Source organism: Saccopteryx bilineata, chromosome 8, assembly GCF_036850765.1.
Source record: "Saccopteryx bilineata isolate mSacBil1 chromosome 8, mSacBil1_pri_phased_curated, whole genome shotgun sequence".
NCBI classification, from domain to species: Eukaryota; Metazoa; Chordata; class Mammalia; order Chiroptera; family Emballonuridae; genus Saccopteryx; species Saccopteryx bilineata.
The window spans coordinates 70,915,433-70,931,427 of record NC_089497.1 but is presented as its reverse complement, the minus strand read 5'-3'; the positions used below and the strand labels follow the sequence as shown (position 1 = coordinate 70,931,427).

The window sequence follows — 15,995 nt, the reverse complement described above, 5'->3', positions numbered from 1 at the left end:
TTTACCCACATTTTGGAACATTCTTAGGATAGCTTTCTAGAAGAATTACTGAGTGAAGGGCTAAGTATTTTAGGGTTTTTTTTTGTTTTTGTTTTTTAAAGATTTTATTTATTCATTATAGAGAGGGGAGAGAGAGAGAGAGAGAGAAGGGGGGAGGAGCAGGAAGCATCAACTCCCATATGTGCCTTGACCAGGCAAGCCCAGGGTTTCGAACCATCAACCTCAGCGTTTCCAGGGTGACGCTTTATCCACTGCACCATCACAGGTCGGGCTATTTTAGGGTTTTTGATGCATATTATTGACAAGTTGCTTTCAGGAAGCAGTGTGCTCATCTCGAGGTGAGGACCTAAGAAATGAGATAACTCATTTAACACTTAGTGGCAAAGTTGGGAATCCAAATCTCCCTTTGCTCGTGGTTTTCTATTCTTCCAGTGGTTCGTAAAAGCAACATTTTCAGGTGCTTATTAGAAAAAGACCTAGCCTGACCTGTGGTGGTGCAGTGGATAAAGCATCAACCTGGAATGCTGGGTTTGCCGGTTTGAAACCGTGGGCTTGCCCAGTCAAAGCACATCTGAGAAGCAACTATTGTACTATGAGTTGATGCTTTCTGCTCTTCTCTCTTTCACTTTCTCTCTCTCTCTTTTCTCTAAAAATCAATAAAATAAAATCTAAAAAAATTCTTTTAAAGGAAAATAATCTAGTCTTTGCTCTGTAATGTTGATTCATTAGGCCTTGGATGAAGTCCAGGTAACTGTCTTTTCAATAAGTACATGAGGAAATTCTGATTGGTAGCCAGGGATCCTAACTACAGTATCTTTTATGCATAAAGTGATCAATGTACTTCTTGGACAAACTAGGCTCAAATATTAGATGATTCAAGTGTTTTCCATAGACCCTGGGAAATCACGACTTTTTAGAGGTCAGGCTTCTGGAATAGTCATGGGCACTGCCAAGTTTCTGGATGCTCAGGGCACCAACCACTGTTGTAGTTAGTTCCTCCTCATCCCCCAAATACATTCTGTAACCGAAACTAAACCAAAGGGACAAAACAATCCATACACAAAGGAAGGCTTTCCTTCTCTCATCTTTGAAACGCCAGGTCCTAAATGGAAGAACCTTGCATTTTGTTACGTCATGACAGCACAAATGAGCCGAGTCTCTCTTTGTGTATCTGGCTGAGACTCTAAAGCCATCTGAGAGAGACTCTGTATGTGTGCATGTCTGTATGTGTGACTCCCTCTGCATGTAGACGTAAGTGAGGTTTCATAAGTCTCTCTCCTGTCCCAGCCTCCACACACACATTACCACTCTGCCATATCCCATCTCCTCAGCCTGTCCCAGCTGCACCAGAGTCCGGGCTTTGGTGGAAACGCTGGTTCACTCTGAGGAATCTCTGCCTGCCCCTGTCACTGAGTTCTCTGGTCTGAGGTCCCTACTGGCTAAAAGGCAAAGAATGGGGATCAAATCCAGGATGAGATAAGAAAGAAACCCATCCAAGGCCGTACAATTTAATGCCAAAAGCACATAGACCTTCTATCAAGCTGCTTAAGTATTATTTTGCCTGGTTTAGCCAGTGTTGTTCTAATATGTGAAAAAATAATTTGAATACTGAAATGAAGACTGTCTTAAAGACCCCCAAAGCAAACCCTAAGGTAAGTATTTGGGAATAAAGAGCTTACTGAGGAGGTGATCCCAGGGAGCACACAAAGGAATCTGGTGGGGGGTGAGACATTGACGGCCAGAGAGCCAGTGTATCAATGAGGAGACTGCTGTGACCACTAGGGCTGAGGCCCCGAAAGCTTGTGTGGAGCACAGCTCAGAGCTCGCCCACTGAAGCTGAGGGGTTTATCTATCAACTTCCATGACTCAATAGCTAAAGGTCACTCCTGGGGCCTAAACTTCCGGGCATTCTCTACCTACCCCTCTTCAGTGACCAGAGAAACAAATAAAGCAGAGAGACGCAGGAAGCCTTTGACATGCTCAGGAATTCTCTACAGTAACCTACCAGTGGCAGAGGGATTGTGAATGTGACACAACAAAGACCTTCCCAAAATCTGGCTTAAAATAATCGCCTTTTCCTTGTGACTTTGACATGAAATAATTGAATAGAAAATTTAAATTACTTGTATAAAAAAATCGCAAAAATAAATACTTACAGCTATTCGTGCCAAGGATGCTTTTATGGAGCTCCACTTGTCCCTTCGTCTGTCGATGACAATGACAAATCCGATGCTGGCAGCCTCCACACTGCAAAGAAAGGTGGTCAGTATCAGAGACAGTTGAGACCCATGGGTTCTGGGTGGCTGACTCAGAGTGCACTCCACAGCCTGCCCAGCACTCAGGGTCATGTGTGAACACCCTGCATGGCACACGGAAATAACGAGGCCTAACTTCTGACTTCCCTGACAAAGGAACCAACTTCTCCTCATCTCACCTCACAGCCTCAATAGCACAGAAATAGTTGGTGTCTCAAACCCTCTCAGGGCCTTACTTTCTAGCTGGAAAATGTACGAAACACCCAAGAGCACACGTGGTCACCTGAAAGAAAATGCACATGTCAGCAGAGCACCACATAACCCAGTATGTAGGCAGAGGACCTCAAGGCTGAGCTTGGCCGTCTTTCCACTGCCAAAGACTGGCATCCATGGAGCTATCAATATCCTTCCCTAGGAGCCATTCTGAGAAGTGCTCAGAAATAATGCGTATCAATGGGAAAAACAACTCCCTTCCAGAACCTGGCCATAAACAACCAGCAAACCACATGCATGAGACGATATCTTCAGTAAGACCAGAAGGAAGGTTCATGTCAGTGCTGGTCAGCCTGGTCCCTACTGCCAGCTTTCATGGTGGGCGGTAGCGGAGCAACCAAAGTATAAATAAAAAGATAGATTTAACTATAGTAAGTTGTTTTATAAAGATTTATTCTGCCAAACTTAGCGAAAATCTGACATAAAGTACTTGGTAAGTAATTATTATTATATGCTTTAACTTGCTGTATCTCTGCTCTATAAATTTTATAAAGTTAAGTTACTTTCCTACTTTATAAATCACCATTACTGTGGAACTGGTGGGCGGTTAGAAAATTTTACTACTAACAGATACAAAAGTGGGCGGTAGGTATAAAAAGGTCGACTAACCCTGCTATAGAGTGATTTCAAGTCCCCAGGGACCACTGATGTACTCCTGCAAATTCAGTTGATCATTTTTATAGTGCATGAAAGAGATGATAAAATAATCTCAAATTAAGCATGTACACATAGAGGACAATTAGTTTAACCCCTTGAATATCTCAGAATCATCACTACATCTCCCCTCACTCTCCAAGTAAACTTCACCTTACCTTATCTTTTGCTATACAGTCATGCATCTCTGGACAACAGGGATATGTTCTGAGAAATGTGTCATTAGGCAATTTCATCATTGTGCAGATGTCAGCGAGTGCACTCACCTCTGGAGAAACCTAGATGGAATCGCCTACTACACACCTGGACTATATGGTACAACCTATTGCTCCTACGATGCAAACCCAGACAGCATGCTACTGTGCTGAACACTGCAGGCAACTGTAACACAATGGTTACTACTTATGTATCTAAACATAGTATTTATGTATCTAAACAGTAAAATATGGCATAAAAGATAAAAAGTAGTGCAACTGTGTAGGGCACTAACCATGAATGGAGCTTATAGGACTGGAAGTTGCTCTGGGTGAGTCAGTGAGTGGGGAGTGAACTGACGCTCTGGGCCATTACTGTGCACTACTGCCGCCTTTATAAGCACTGTACATAGAGGCTACACTAAACTTATAAAAGCTATTTTTCTTTCTTCAATAATAAGTCAACCTTAGCTTATGATAATCTTTATAAACTTTTAAATTTTAACTTTTCGACTCTTTTGTAATAACACAGTTTAAAGCATAAATACATAATACAGCTGTACAAAAATATTTTTATATCCTTATTCTAAAAGCTTTTATCTATTTTTTACTTTTTACTCTTTTTGTTAAAAATTGACACAAACACACACATTAGGCCGAGCCTACACAGGGGAGGCCTAGACTAGTCACTGTCCTGTACATCCACACCTTGTCCCCACATGACGCTGTCATCTCCAATGACAATGCCTTCTTCTGGAATACTCCCTGAAGTACCTGTCTGAGGCTCTTCTTGAGGAGATGTCACGCTTTTTAGAAATAGGTGCATGGTGTTTTGTTTCCTTTTTCATCATAGATTTGCTTGTAAGTAGACAATGCACCATGAGCATTCCTCTTTTTAATGAAAACTTTTTGGTGTTGGAGTCCATATTTTCAAACTTTTTAAGAGTTTGTTGAGGTTTCTAAAAGCTTCTGCTAACCCTTTCAATATGAATTTTCTAGGGCAGGGGTCGGGAACCTATGGCTCGCAAGCCAGATGTGGCTCTTTTGATGGCTGCATCTGGCTCACAGACAAATCTTTTAATTTTTTTTTTTTTTTTTTTCCTTTTTCATTTTTTTGAAGCTGGAAACAGGGAGAGACAGTCAGACAGACTCCCGCATGCGCCCGACCGGGATCCACCCGGCACGCCCACCAGGGGCGATGCTCTGCCCACCAGGGGGCGGTGCTCTGCCCATCCTGGGCGTCGCCATGTTGCGACCAGAGCCACTCTAGCGCCTGAGGCAGAGGCCACAGAGCCATCCCCAGCGCCCGGGCCATCTTTGCTCCAATGGAGCCTTGGCTGCGGGAGAGGAAGAGAGAAACAGAGAGGAAAGCACGGCGGAGGGGTGGAGAAGCAAATGGGCGCTTCTCCTGTGTGCCCTGGCCGGGAATCGAACCCGGGTCCTCCGCACGCTAGGCCGACGCTCTACCGCTGAGCCAACCGGCCAGGGCCAGACAAACCTTTAATAAAAAAATAATATTAAAAATATAAAACATTCTCATGTATTACAATCCATTCATTTCCTACTGCTCATGTTCATGGTTGTGGGTGGCTGGAGCCAATCACAGCTGTCCTCCGACAACACCAAATTTTTATTGGATAATGCCTAACGTACACGGGTCATTGTATGGCTCTCATGGAACTACATTTTAAAATATGTGGCGTTCATGGCTCTCTCAGCCAAAAAGGTTCCCAACCCCTGTTCTAGGGGTTCTTTTTCCCACTGCAGTTTCCTTTTATCTTGCTCGCTCTTCATCTGTGTGCGCCTATTCCAGTTCCAATAACTCATTATTAGCCAACTTCTCAGGAACTACATGTAGGAGCTCCTCAATGTCACCCTCATCCACACTCAGCTTAAAGTTGTTGACTGACATCTTAACCACAACCTTGTTGATTTCTGCAACCTTCTCATCCTTGGCAAATCCTCTGCAGTCATGGACAAACCTCTTGAGTATCTTCTTCCAGATGCTATTCATATACTCCTTGATGACCTCACCCTAAACCCAAGTGACATTCTGATGCTGTCACAGATGTTGTAATCTTTCCAGAATTGTATCAACGTCTTCTCAGTGTCTTCTTCAGTTGCAGCACCAGCTGGGAAAAGGTCCTCCTCAGGTAGTGGGCCTTAAAAGCTGCTATAAGCCATAACTATCTCGATCTATTGGTTTGACCAAAGAGGTAGTGTTTGGAGGGAGAGACACCACATACATATTGGGATAAAGACACCAGTAAAAGCAGAATATCTGAGAGCATTATCAACAATAAGTAAAATCTTGAAAGGTATGTTATTCTCCACCCATTTTGCTAACACAGCAACTCAGAAAGGCATCTTGGAAGAGGAGTTGGATCACCCATGACTTCTCGTTTTTCAATTACAGTTGACATACAATATTATATTAGTGTCCGGTGTACAACATAGTGACTATACTTTTATATAACTTATTAAGTGATTATTACCCCAATAAGTTTAGTATCCATCTGACACCATACATAGTTACTACAATATTAACTTTATTTCCTATGCTATATTTACATTCCCATAACCATTTTAATAACTGGCAATTTGTACATCCCTTCCCTTTTTAATCCTTCCCCCCCAAACCCCTTCTCAACTGGCAACCATCAATTTGTTCTCTGTATCTATAAGCTTGTTTCTGTTTTGTTTATTCATTTATTTTGTTTTTTAGATTCTACATATAAGTGAAATTATATGTTTTTTTTATTTCTCTGTCTGACTTTTGTCCTCTTTTGTCTTGATGAGTCTAGCTAAAGGTTTATTAATTTTATCTTTTCAAAGTACAAGCTCTTGATTTCATTGATATTTTCTATTTATTTTACTCTATTTCATTTATTTCTGCCCTGATTTTTATTATATATTTCCCTTGACCAACTTTGTTCTTTGTTCTTTTTATTGTTCCTTTAGTTAGATGGTTAGATTGTTTATTTAAGATTTTCCTTGCCTGACCTGTGGTGGCTCAGTGGATAAAGCGTCGACCTGGAAATGCTGAGGTTGCCGGTTCGAAACCCTGGGCTTGCCTGGTCAAGGCACATATGGGAGTTGATGCTTCCAGCTCCTCCCCCCTTCTCTCTCTCTGTCTCTCCTCTCTCTCCGTCTCTCCCTCTCCTGTCTAAAATGAATAAAAAAAAAAAAAAAAAAAAAAAAAAAAGATTTTCCTGTTTCTTGAGGTAGGCTTACATTGCTATAAATTTCCCTCTTAGAACTGCTTTGTCTGTATCCCATAGATTTCATGTCATTGTGTTTTCATTTGTCTCATTTTCTTCCGTGATCTTAGTGTTAACCCACTCATTGTTTAGCAGCATGTTAATTAGCCTCTATGTGTTTGTGTGTTTTTCAGTTTTCTTCTTGTTACTAACTTCTAGTTTTATACTATTATTATTGGAGAAAATGCTTGATATGATTTCAATCTTCTGAAATTTCCTGAGACTTGTTTTGTAACCTAACACGTGATCTAGCCTGGAAAATGTTCCACATACACTTAAGAAAAATGTGTATTCTGTTGTTTTTGAGTGATTTGTCCTAAAAGTAAAAAGTAAGTCCATCTGGTGTAATGTGTCATTTAAAGCCATTGTTTCCTTATTGATTTTCTGTGTGGATGGTCTATCCATTCATAGCAATGTGGTGTTGTAGGGCCACTGCTGGACATGGCCCTTCCCCCTCCCGCCACATGCTGCAGTGTCACAGATCCTGATCTCAGGCCATGAGATCAAGTAGTCAAACTGAGATGAGGGTTCTACTAAGAACAATGGAACTGAGTCATCAGATATATATCAAGGAGGGGCAATAGAAAACAGATGTTACCCTCCCCTCTACCCTGTGCTTACCTGTTTGCTTATACATAGGTAAAAAGTTTTTGCTTGAGTAACTGCCCAGGGCTTAGCTATTTACACTGCGACCTCCTCCTGGAGCTGTTCCGACCCGCTGCCATCGGCGCTGCCCCGTGTGAGTAAGAAAGGCTGTGTCTGCTCCATCCGCTCCTCTCTGTGATTTCTTTGGGATCCATAACACCGCCAGACCGATTTTTTGGGTCTGGATCTCCTGCATACCATGACTTCTTATCGCTCTTGTAGTATACTGGCAGTGTGTACTTACTGATATGTTTGAATGTCCCGGGGTTCTCACTGTGCCAGATCTTGAAGGGTTTCTTTAAAGCCTGCAGTACTGCCTCCAAGCAAGACTATTATCCTGTCCTTATAAAGCCTTGAAACCTGTCATTAATTTGGCCTCCCTATGGATAAAAGTCCTATTAGGCACCTGTTTCCAAAATAGAAAGTTTTCATTGCATATTGAAAGTTTGCCCTGGCATGTAATTATCCGCCACAATCCATTTATCTAGAGTTTCCAAAAATTCTTCAGCTGCCTTCACATCAGCACTCACACACTCGTCACTCACTTCCACATTATGTAAGGAATAACAATTGTTGAATTGTTTAAACCACCTAGAGCTAGCAGTAAATTCAACATTGTAATCAAGTTCAGCCTTTTCTTTCAACATCACAAAAAAAATTTAGCTTTGTCTGTGACCACTCTGCTACTGAGCCAACCGGCCAGGGCAGCTGGCTTTCTTCCTTCAGTCTTTCCCTGCCCTCTGCTTATGGAATAGATTTTCCAGGTCAGGATTTTTTCCAGGGTCTGCATGTATAAACAAGAAGTCAAGCGTCGGCCTGGTGTGCAGGAGTCCCAAGTTCGATTTCCAGCCAGGGCACACAGGAGAAGCGCCCATCTGCTTCTCCACCCCTCCCCCTCTCCTTCCTCTCTGTCTCTCTCTTCCCCTCCTGCAGCCAAGGCTCCATTGGAACAAAGTTGGCCAGGGCGCTGAGGATGGCTCCATGGCCTCTGCTTCAGGTGCTAGAATGGCTCTGGTTGCAACAGAGCAACGCCCCAGATGAGCAGAGCATCACCCCCTGGTGGGCATGCCGGGTGGATCCCGGTCGGGTGCATGCGGGAGTCTGTCTGACTGCCTCCCTGTTTCCAACTTCAGAAAAATACCAAAAAAAAAAAAAAAAAGTCAATCTTAAAAGGCTACTGTATGGCCAGTAGCCATGGCCACCATTACAGCCGCCTGGCCCATGTAGGTTCACATTTGATTCAGACAGACGGTAATGAAACAATGCAGCCAAGAACTGGTGGGCCATTAGCTTTAATCCTAGCTTGCACCCGGTGGGCAAAAAATACAATGGCCTTTTTCTGCCCTGCTCCAGCATGGGCTCCTCTGCCCCATTTTATAGTGTAGAAATCAAAACTTTTAATCCAATATACAAATAAGGAAGTCTCTGATACAAAATCATTTATCTGAGGCATAATGGGATTCCTCATGAGAGTGCACCACCCCACATCATGCAGCAGTCAAGGGTGTGGGGAAAAGCTAGATCCTTTAGTATTAAAAGGATGGGAAAGGCTTAGTCTTAAAACCAAGCCCCAAGCTATAAGGGCCTTGCCTGCCTATAGCCTGTCTCCCACACACAATGCAAACTATAAGCGAGCAAACATATACATCATATTTACAAACTTATTTGACCCACAGCTACACACTGTATGAGTCCAACTCTATAACATTCTGGGAACAGCAAAACTATGAAGGCAGTAAAAGGGTCAGTGATTGCCAAGGGTTGAGGGTGAGTTAGTGGCATGGCAGGGATGAACAGGCGAAGCACAGAGAATGTTTAGGGCTATTCTGTATGATACTATAATGGTGAGTACATGGCATTATACATTTGTCCCAACCTATAGTATGTACAACACCAAGAGTGAACCCTAATATAAACTATGGACTTTGGTGACAATGGTGTGTCAGTGTAAGTTCATCAATTATAACAAATGTACCACTTTGGTCTGAGGGAGCTTTGCCTCAGAGAGGTAGGGTGTAGATGGGAAGTTTCTGAACTTACCACTCAATGTTGCTGTGAACTTAAAACTGTTCTTTAAAAAAAAGTCTATTTTATAAAATTCCTCCAAAAATTAATCATTAAGCAAAATAAATGCTATAACATAGCTCTCCAAACAATTACAAGCATGGAGAGGAGAGGCAGGGGAGAAGACCTTAAATAAGAAGCTCAGCCTGACCAGGCGGTGGCGCAGTGGATAGAGCATCAGACTGGGATGCAGAGGACCCAGGTTTGAGACCCCATGGTCACCAGCTTGAGCACAGGCTCATCTGGTTTGAGCAAAAAGCCCACCAGCTTGAACCCAAGGTCACTGGCTCCAGCAAGGGGTTACTCAGTCTGCTGAAGGCCCGCGGTCAAGGCACATATGAGAAAGCAATCAATGAACAACTAAGGTGTTGCAACGCGCAATGAAAAAACTAATGATTGATGCTTCTCATCTCTTTCAGTTCCTGTCTGTCTGTCACTGTCCCTCTCTCTGACTCACTCTCTGCCTCTGTAAAAAAAAAAAAAAAGAAGCTCAAAAACCAAGAACAGAAATGGATTTTTTAACACATAAAGTAGAAATAAAATAAGACTTTATAATTAAAGTCAAATACAAAAGAAAAAACACTATGAGAAACTCAGTTTAAATTATAAGATACACAGGGATAACATATTGAATAAAAATTTAATAGGGAACAATGAATAACATAAAGAAAACAAACAAGTGAATTAAAATGGAAAAAAAAAGAAACAAGTAAAAACAGTAAGAAAGTGGGAATTGAAGCCAGACAAAAAAGAACCAGCATACTTATACTTGAAGTCCCCAAAGACTAAGAACAAAACAAACGAACAGAAACAGTATTTGCAAATATAATCCAAGAATACTTTTCGAAAATAGACCTGAATCTACATATACCTAAAGGGGCATACGAGGCACCTGGAAAAATTGGTCTGAAACAATCAACTTTGAGACACATCCTAGTAAAACTGTTAGGTTTTTTTGTGTGTGTATTTTTCTGAAGCTGGAAACGGGGAGAGACAGTCAGACAGTCTCCCGCATGCGCCCTACCGGGATCCACCCGGCACGCCCACCAGGGGCAATGCTCTGCCCACCAGGGGGCGATGCTCTGCCCCTCTGGGGCGTCGCTCTGCCGTGACCAGAGCCACTCTAGCAACTGGGGCAGAGGCCAAGGAGCCATCCCCAGCGCCCGGGCCATCTTTGCTCCAATGGAGCCTTGGCTGCGGGAGGGGAAGAGAGAGACAGAGAGGAAGGAGGGGGGTGTGGAGAAGCAACTGGGTGCTTCTCCTGTGTGCCCTGGCCGGGAATTGAACCTGGGTCCCCCGCATGCCAGGCCGACGCTCTACCGCTGAGCCAACCGGCCAGAGCCAAAACTGTTAGGTTTTAAGAATAAAGTAAGGAGGCCCTGGCTAGTTGGCTCAGTGGTAGAGCATCAGCCCGGCATGTAGAAGTCCCAGGTTCAACTCCCAGTCAGGGCACACAGGAGAAGCGCCCATCTGCTTCTCCTCCTCTTCCCCTCTCATTTCTTTCTCTCATGCGCGCTCTCTCTCTCTCTCTTCCACCTTTCTGCAGCCATGGCTTGACTGGAATGAGTTGGCCCTGGGCACTGAGGATGTCTCATGGCCTCTGCCTCTCAGAGCCAAGAAGAGCTCTGTTGCTGAACAATGTAGCAATGCCCCAGATGGACAGAGCATGGTCCTCTACTGGGCTTGCTGGGTGAACCCCAGTCAGGGTACATGCAGGAGTCTGTCTCTGCCTACCCTCCTCTCACTGAATGAAAAAAATAATAATAAACTAAAAATTCTAAGCACCTCCAGGCAAAAAGATAAAATTATTTACTAGGACAAGAGAAACAGACACATACAAATTATGGCAAGAACTGAACGGCATTTTATAATAATTCATACCAAAAAGAGTGAACCAAGAATTTTAAACCCTGACAAGCTGGCTTTCAAGTATAGAAACAATATAAAAACAATCATAAACATGTAAAAACTCAAGACGTTCTATATTTACAAAGCCTTGTTGAAGAATCTAGTAAAGACTCAATCAACAGATAACTCGGAGAAACTCGGCAAAGAGATTGATTTAATATATTTAGTGATAGGTCCAATACTAAATATGATGGAAGAGTAATATAGTATATAAAAATAAATGCAAGTTAAAAGATGGAAAAAGAAAAGAGTGGAGAAGAGAAAAATAACAAGGTGATTAATTGTTGTAGAGGCAATAGGTGAGAATTAAAGGACAGTGCTGAAAACTGACAAAGCAGATAGTAAAAGATTAAATTTAAAAACAGGGACTAATGGCACTAAAAAGGTAGAAATACAAGGACAAAATCACAAATCTTCCTAAATACCAAGAAATCAAAAATAAAAAAAACAAAGAAAACCTATCATGTAGAGAAATACAGTAATTATAATACATCTAGTTGTTACAAAAAAGATAATAAAATTGTAACCAAAATATATCAATCAAATTAATAAATATGCATGGGCTTAATTAATCTAATATAAGAAAAAGATTTTCAATTTGACTCACAAAGTAAGAAACAACTATATAACCATATACAAAAGAAAAATCTAGAACAAAGCGATTGAAAAAAACTAAAAATAAAGAAATTGGCAAAAGTACAGCAAATGGAAACAATAGCAATGGGGCTCAGTTTTGATATCACACACGGTAGAATTCACGTCATAAGCATTAAACACAACAAGGAACAGTTTTTTTGTTTTGTTTTGTTTTTGACAGAGACAGAGTGAGTCAGAGAGAGGGATAGATAGGGACAGACAGGCAGGAATGGAGAGCGATAAGAAGCATTAATTTTTCGTTGTGGCACTTTAGTTATTCATTGATTGCTTTTCTCATGTGCCTTGACTAGAGGGCTACAGCAGACTGAGTGACCCCTTGCTCAAGCCAGTGGCCTTGGGTCCAAGCTGGTGAGCTTTGCTCAAACCAGATGAACCTGCACTCAAGCTGGCGACCTCAAGGTCTCAAACCTGGGTCCTCCGCATCCCAGTCTGACGCTCTGTCCACTGTGTCACCACCTGGTCAGGCAACAAGGAACAGTTTTTAATGCTAAAAACCCCAATTCACGCCTGACCAGGTGGTGGCGCAGTGGATAGAGCGTCGGACTGGGATGCGGAAGGACCCAGGTTCGAGACCCCGAGGTCGCCAGCTTGAGCGCGGGCTCATCTGGCTTGAGCAAAGAGCTCACCAGCTTGGACCCAAGGCCCCTGGCTCCAGCAGGGGGTTACTCGGTCTACTGAAGGCCCGAGGTCAAGGCACATGTGAGAAAGCAATCAATGAACAACTAAGAAGTCACAACGCGCAACGAGAAACTGATGATTGATACTTCTCATCTCTCTCCGTTCCTGTCTGTCTGTCCCTGTCTATCTCTGCCTCTGTTAAAAAAATAAAACAAAACAAAAAAAAACCAACCCCAATTCATATATGTGATATGCACCAAATAACACAATAACCAACTTTTAAAGGCAGAAACTAAAGGAGATACAAGGAGACAGAAATTTACATTTGTAAAGCCAGTGGCCAGGGCCACCATCACAGCAGCCTGGCTCATGCAGGTTCACATTGGATTCGAACAGTCGGTAAAGAAACAACGGAGCCAAAAACTGATGAGGCATCTTCTTTTTTTTTTTTTTTTTTTTTTTCTGAAGCTGGAAACGGGGAGAGACAGTCAGACAGACTCCCGCATGCGCCCAACCGGGATCCACCCGGCACGCCCACCAGGGGCGACGCTCTGCCCACCAGGGGGCGATGCTCTGCCCCTCCAGGGGTTCGCTCTGCCGCGACCAGAGCCACTCTAGCGCCTGGGGCAGAGGCCAAGGAGCCATCCCCAGCGCCCGGGGCCATCTTTGCTCCAATGGAGCCTTAGCTGCGGGAGGGGAAGAGAGAGACAGAGAAGAAGGAGGGGGTGGTGGAGAAGCAAATGGGCGCGTCTCCTATGTGCCCTGGCCGGGAATCGAACCTGGGTCCCCCGCACGCCAGGCCGACACTCTACCACTGAGCCAACCGGCCAGGGCCGAGGCATCTTCTTTAATCCTAGCTTGCAGTCGGTGGACAAGTAAAAACACACACTGGGCTCCAAAACCCACTCACATTCAGTGCTCACAAAGCTACTGACTTATCCGAGTTTCCTAGAATCAAAGGTTTCTAGCTCACCAGACTTATTCACCTCTGTTGGGCAGATAAAATGTATTATGCTCACTTTGTTAAAGATGACGCTGCCCACATGAAGGCTGTTGCCCAGGTGATATTAATGTGTGTCTCTGTGGGCTGTGCAGGCAGAATCCTTGTAGCCTGGGGCTTGGTTTTGGGATTAAGCCTTTCCTACCCTTTTTGATGTGGGGTGGTACAATCCTATCATGCCTCAGAAAGTGACTTTGTATTAGAGACTTCCCTATTTTGTATATTGGATTAAAGGTTTCGATTTCTACACTATAAAATGGGGGCAGAACGGGAGCTCGCTCTTGGTTCCTGAGATTAGCATGAGAGATCAGAGCAGAGAGCAGAGAAAGGCCACGTGGAGGAGGCCAGGAGAAGCAGCCAAGATGGTGGAGTGCTGAGTGAGAAGAGAGTTTTGTGTAGAGTTTGTGCAGGGAGAAGGAAGGAGATGGGGAACACAGGTGAATAAGTCTGGTGAGCTAGAAACCTTTGATTCTAGGAAACTCAGATAAGTCAGTAGCTTTGTTGAGCACTGAATGTGAGTGGGTGTTGGTCAAATGAGTTTGTAAATATGATATATGTGTTTGCTCACTTGTGGTTTGTGTTGGGTATGGGGGACGGACTGTGGGCAGACAGGGTCGTTGTAGCCTAGGGTTTGGTTTTGAGACTGGGCTTTTCCCCACACCCTTGACTGATTGTATGATCTGGGTGGTGCACTCTCATGAGGAATCCAATTATGCCTCGGATAAGTGGCTTTGTATCAGAGACTTCCTTGTTTGTATATTGGATTAGGGGTTTTTGGTTTTCTACACTATAAAGTGGGACAGACCAGGAGCTGGCTCACACAGTTCCTGCTATCACAATTGCAGGGGCTTCCCTGATCCCTTGCCCTTCATGGGAAAAGCTGGTTTTCTGCTTTTCCCTTGTCTTCTTTTGTGGTTTGCCTGTCTTGGTGAGACACCAATAAATAGGATGGCCCACCATCCTCCGACTCCGCCATTTCTTTATCGTCTGCCCGAATCCAATGGGAACCTGCATGTGAATGGCCACAATGGTGGTTCCAGTGGGTTTTGGAGCCCAGTGTGTGTTTTTTGCTTGCCCGCCGGGTGCAAGCTAGGATTAAAGATGATCGGGCCCACCAGTTTTTGGCTCCGCTGTTTACCAACTGTCCAAATCCAATGCGAACCTGCATGGGCCAGGCTGCTGTGATGGTGGCCCTGGCTACTGGCTTTACAACTCTGTTCCCCATCTCCTTCCTTCTCCCTGCACAAACTCTGCACAAACTGGCTTCTCACTCAACACACCGCCATCTTGGCTGCTTCTCCTGGCCACATGGCCTCTTTCTGCTCTCCTCTCTCCTCTCTCCTCTAATGATAATCTCAGGAACCGAGAGCGCAATTTCCTGTTCTGTCCCCATTTTGTAGTGTAGAAATCAAAACTTTTAATCCAATATACAAAATAGGGAAGTCTCTAATACAAAGTCACTTCTCTGAGGCATGATGAGATTGTACCACCCCATATCAAAAAGGGTAGGAAAGGCTTAATCCCAAAACCAAGCCCCAGGCTACAAGAATCCTGCCTGCCCACAGCCCGCCCCCAATCCACATTAATATCACCTGGGCGACAGCTTCTGTGTGGGCAGCGCCATCTTTAACAAAGTGAGCATAATACATTTTATCTGCCCAACAACGTTATATAGGAGATTTTAATATATCACTTTCAGTATAAGACAGCAAAAAGACCACACATCCATGAGGTTATACAAGACCTAAACAACACAGTAAGAAGGAAGATCTAACAGGTATGTGTTGAAATTACATCCTGATAATAGAGGACCCTTTTTCTCCTCAAGCACACATAAAACCTCCACAAAGATTTATCCTGCTACAAGGCTGCAAAGAGATCACCTGAAAAAAATAAAAAATGAAACCCTTCTATTAAATAACTCTTCAGTAAAGGGAGAATATAAAATAAAATTACAGAATTTCTAAAATATATTGATAATAAAAATACTACATATTAGAATTTATGGAATATATTTAAAACAGGGCTCAAAGGATCATAACCTTAAACATTTATATCAGTAAAGTGAAAATTTTCAGCTCAAAAACTGACAAAAAATTAAGCAAATCTAAAGAAAGCACAAGAAAAAAAGATATTACAAGAAAAGGCAGAAATGAATAAGGTGGAGAAGAGAACGCATCGATCAAAGTGAATAATAGTCCCCTGTCCTGAGGATCCTTCATTCTCCTCTTCGACTGCATCAGTTCTTCCTGCTTCTATGTTGTGAGCCCTCTGCTAACTGCTCATGAACATTCTGCAAACTGGGAGGAGCTTTGGTGCCTGGTAACCACTATAACATTTAGAAGATGATGCAGATTTTGATAAACAGGAACCTCAAATGGAAACTGGGCAATAAGTTCAAATCCCCTTTTCAGGCTTTCTTACAGGTTGTCTCTGTTTTATGTTGAAACCAAAGGGTGGGGCCACA

The 15,995-nt window shown here is 43.2% G+C and overlaps 1 protein-coding gene across 13 annotated transcripts in view; it reads right to left on the bottom strand.

Annotated features, from left to right (window-relative positions):
* MCF2L2 (MCF.2 cell line derived transforming sequence-like 2) overlaps positions 1 to 15,995 on the bottom strand; it is a 255,093-nt gene that overhangs the window by 197,070 nt on the left and 42,028 nt on the right. For all 13 annotated transcript variants that reach the window (XR_010726901.1, XM_066241647.1, XM_066241644.1 and 10 more), the window contains exon 4: positions 2,157 to 2,247. Coding sequence is in view for 12 of the 13 variants with exons in the window: in XM_066241647.1 (XP_066097744.1) it covers positions 2,157 to 2,247 (91 nt within the window). In the remaining variant the exon portion in view is untranslated. The remainder of the gene's footprint in view (positions 1 to 2,156; positions 2,248 to 15,995) is intronic.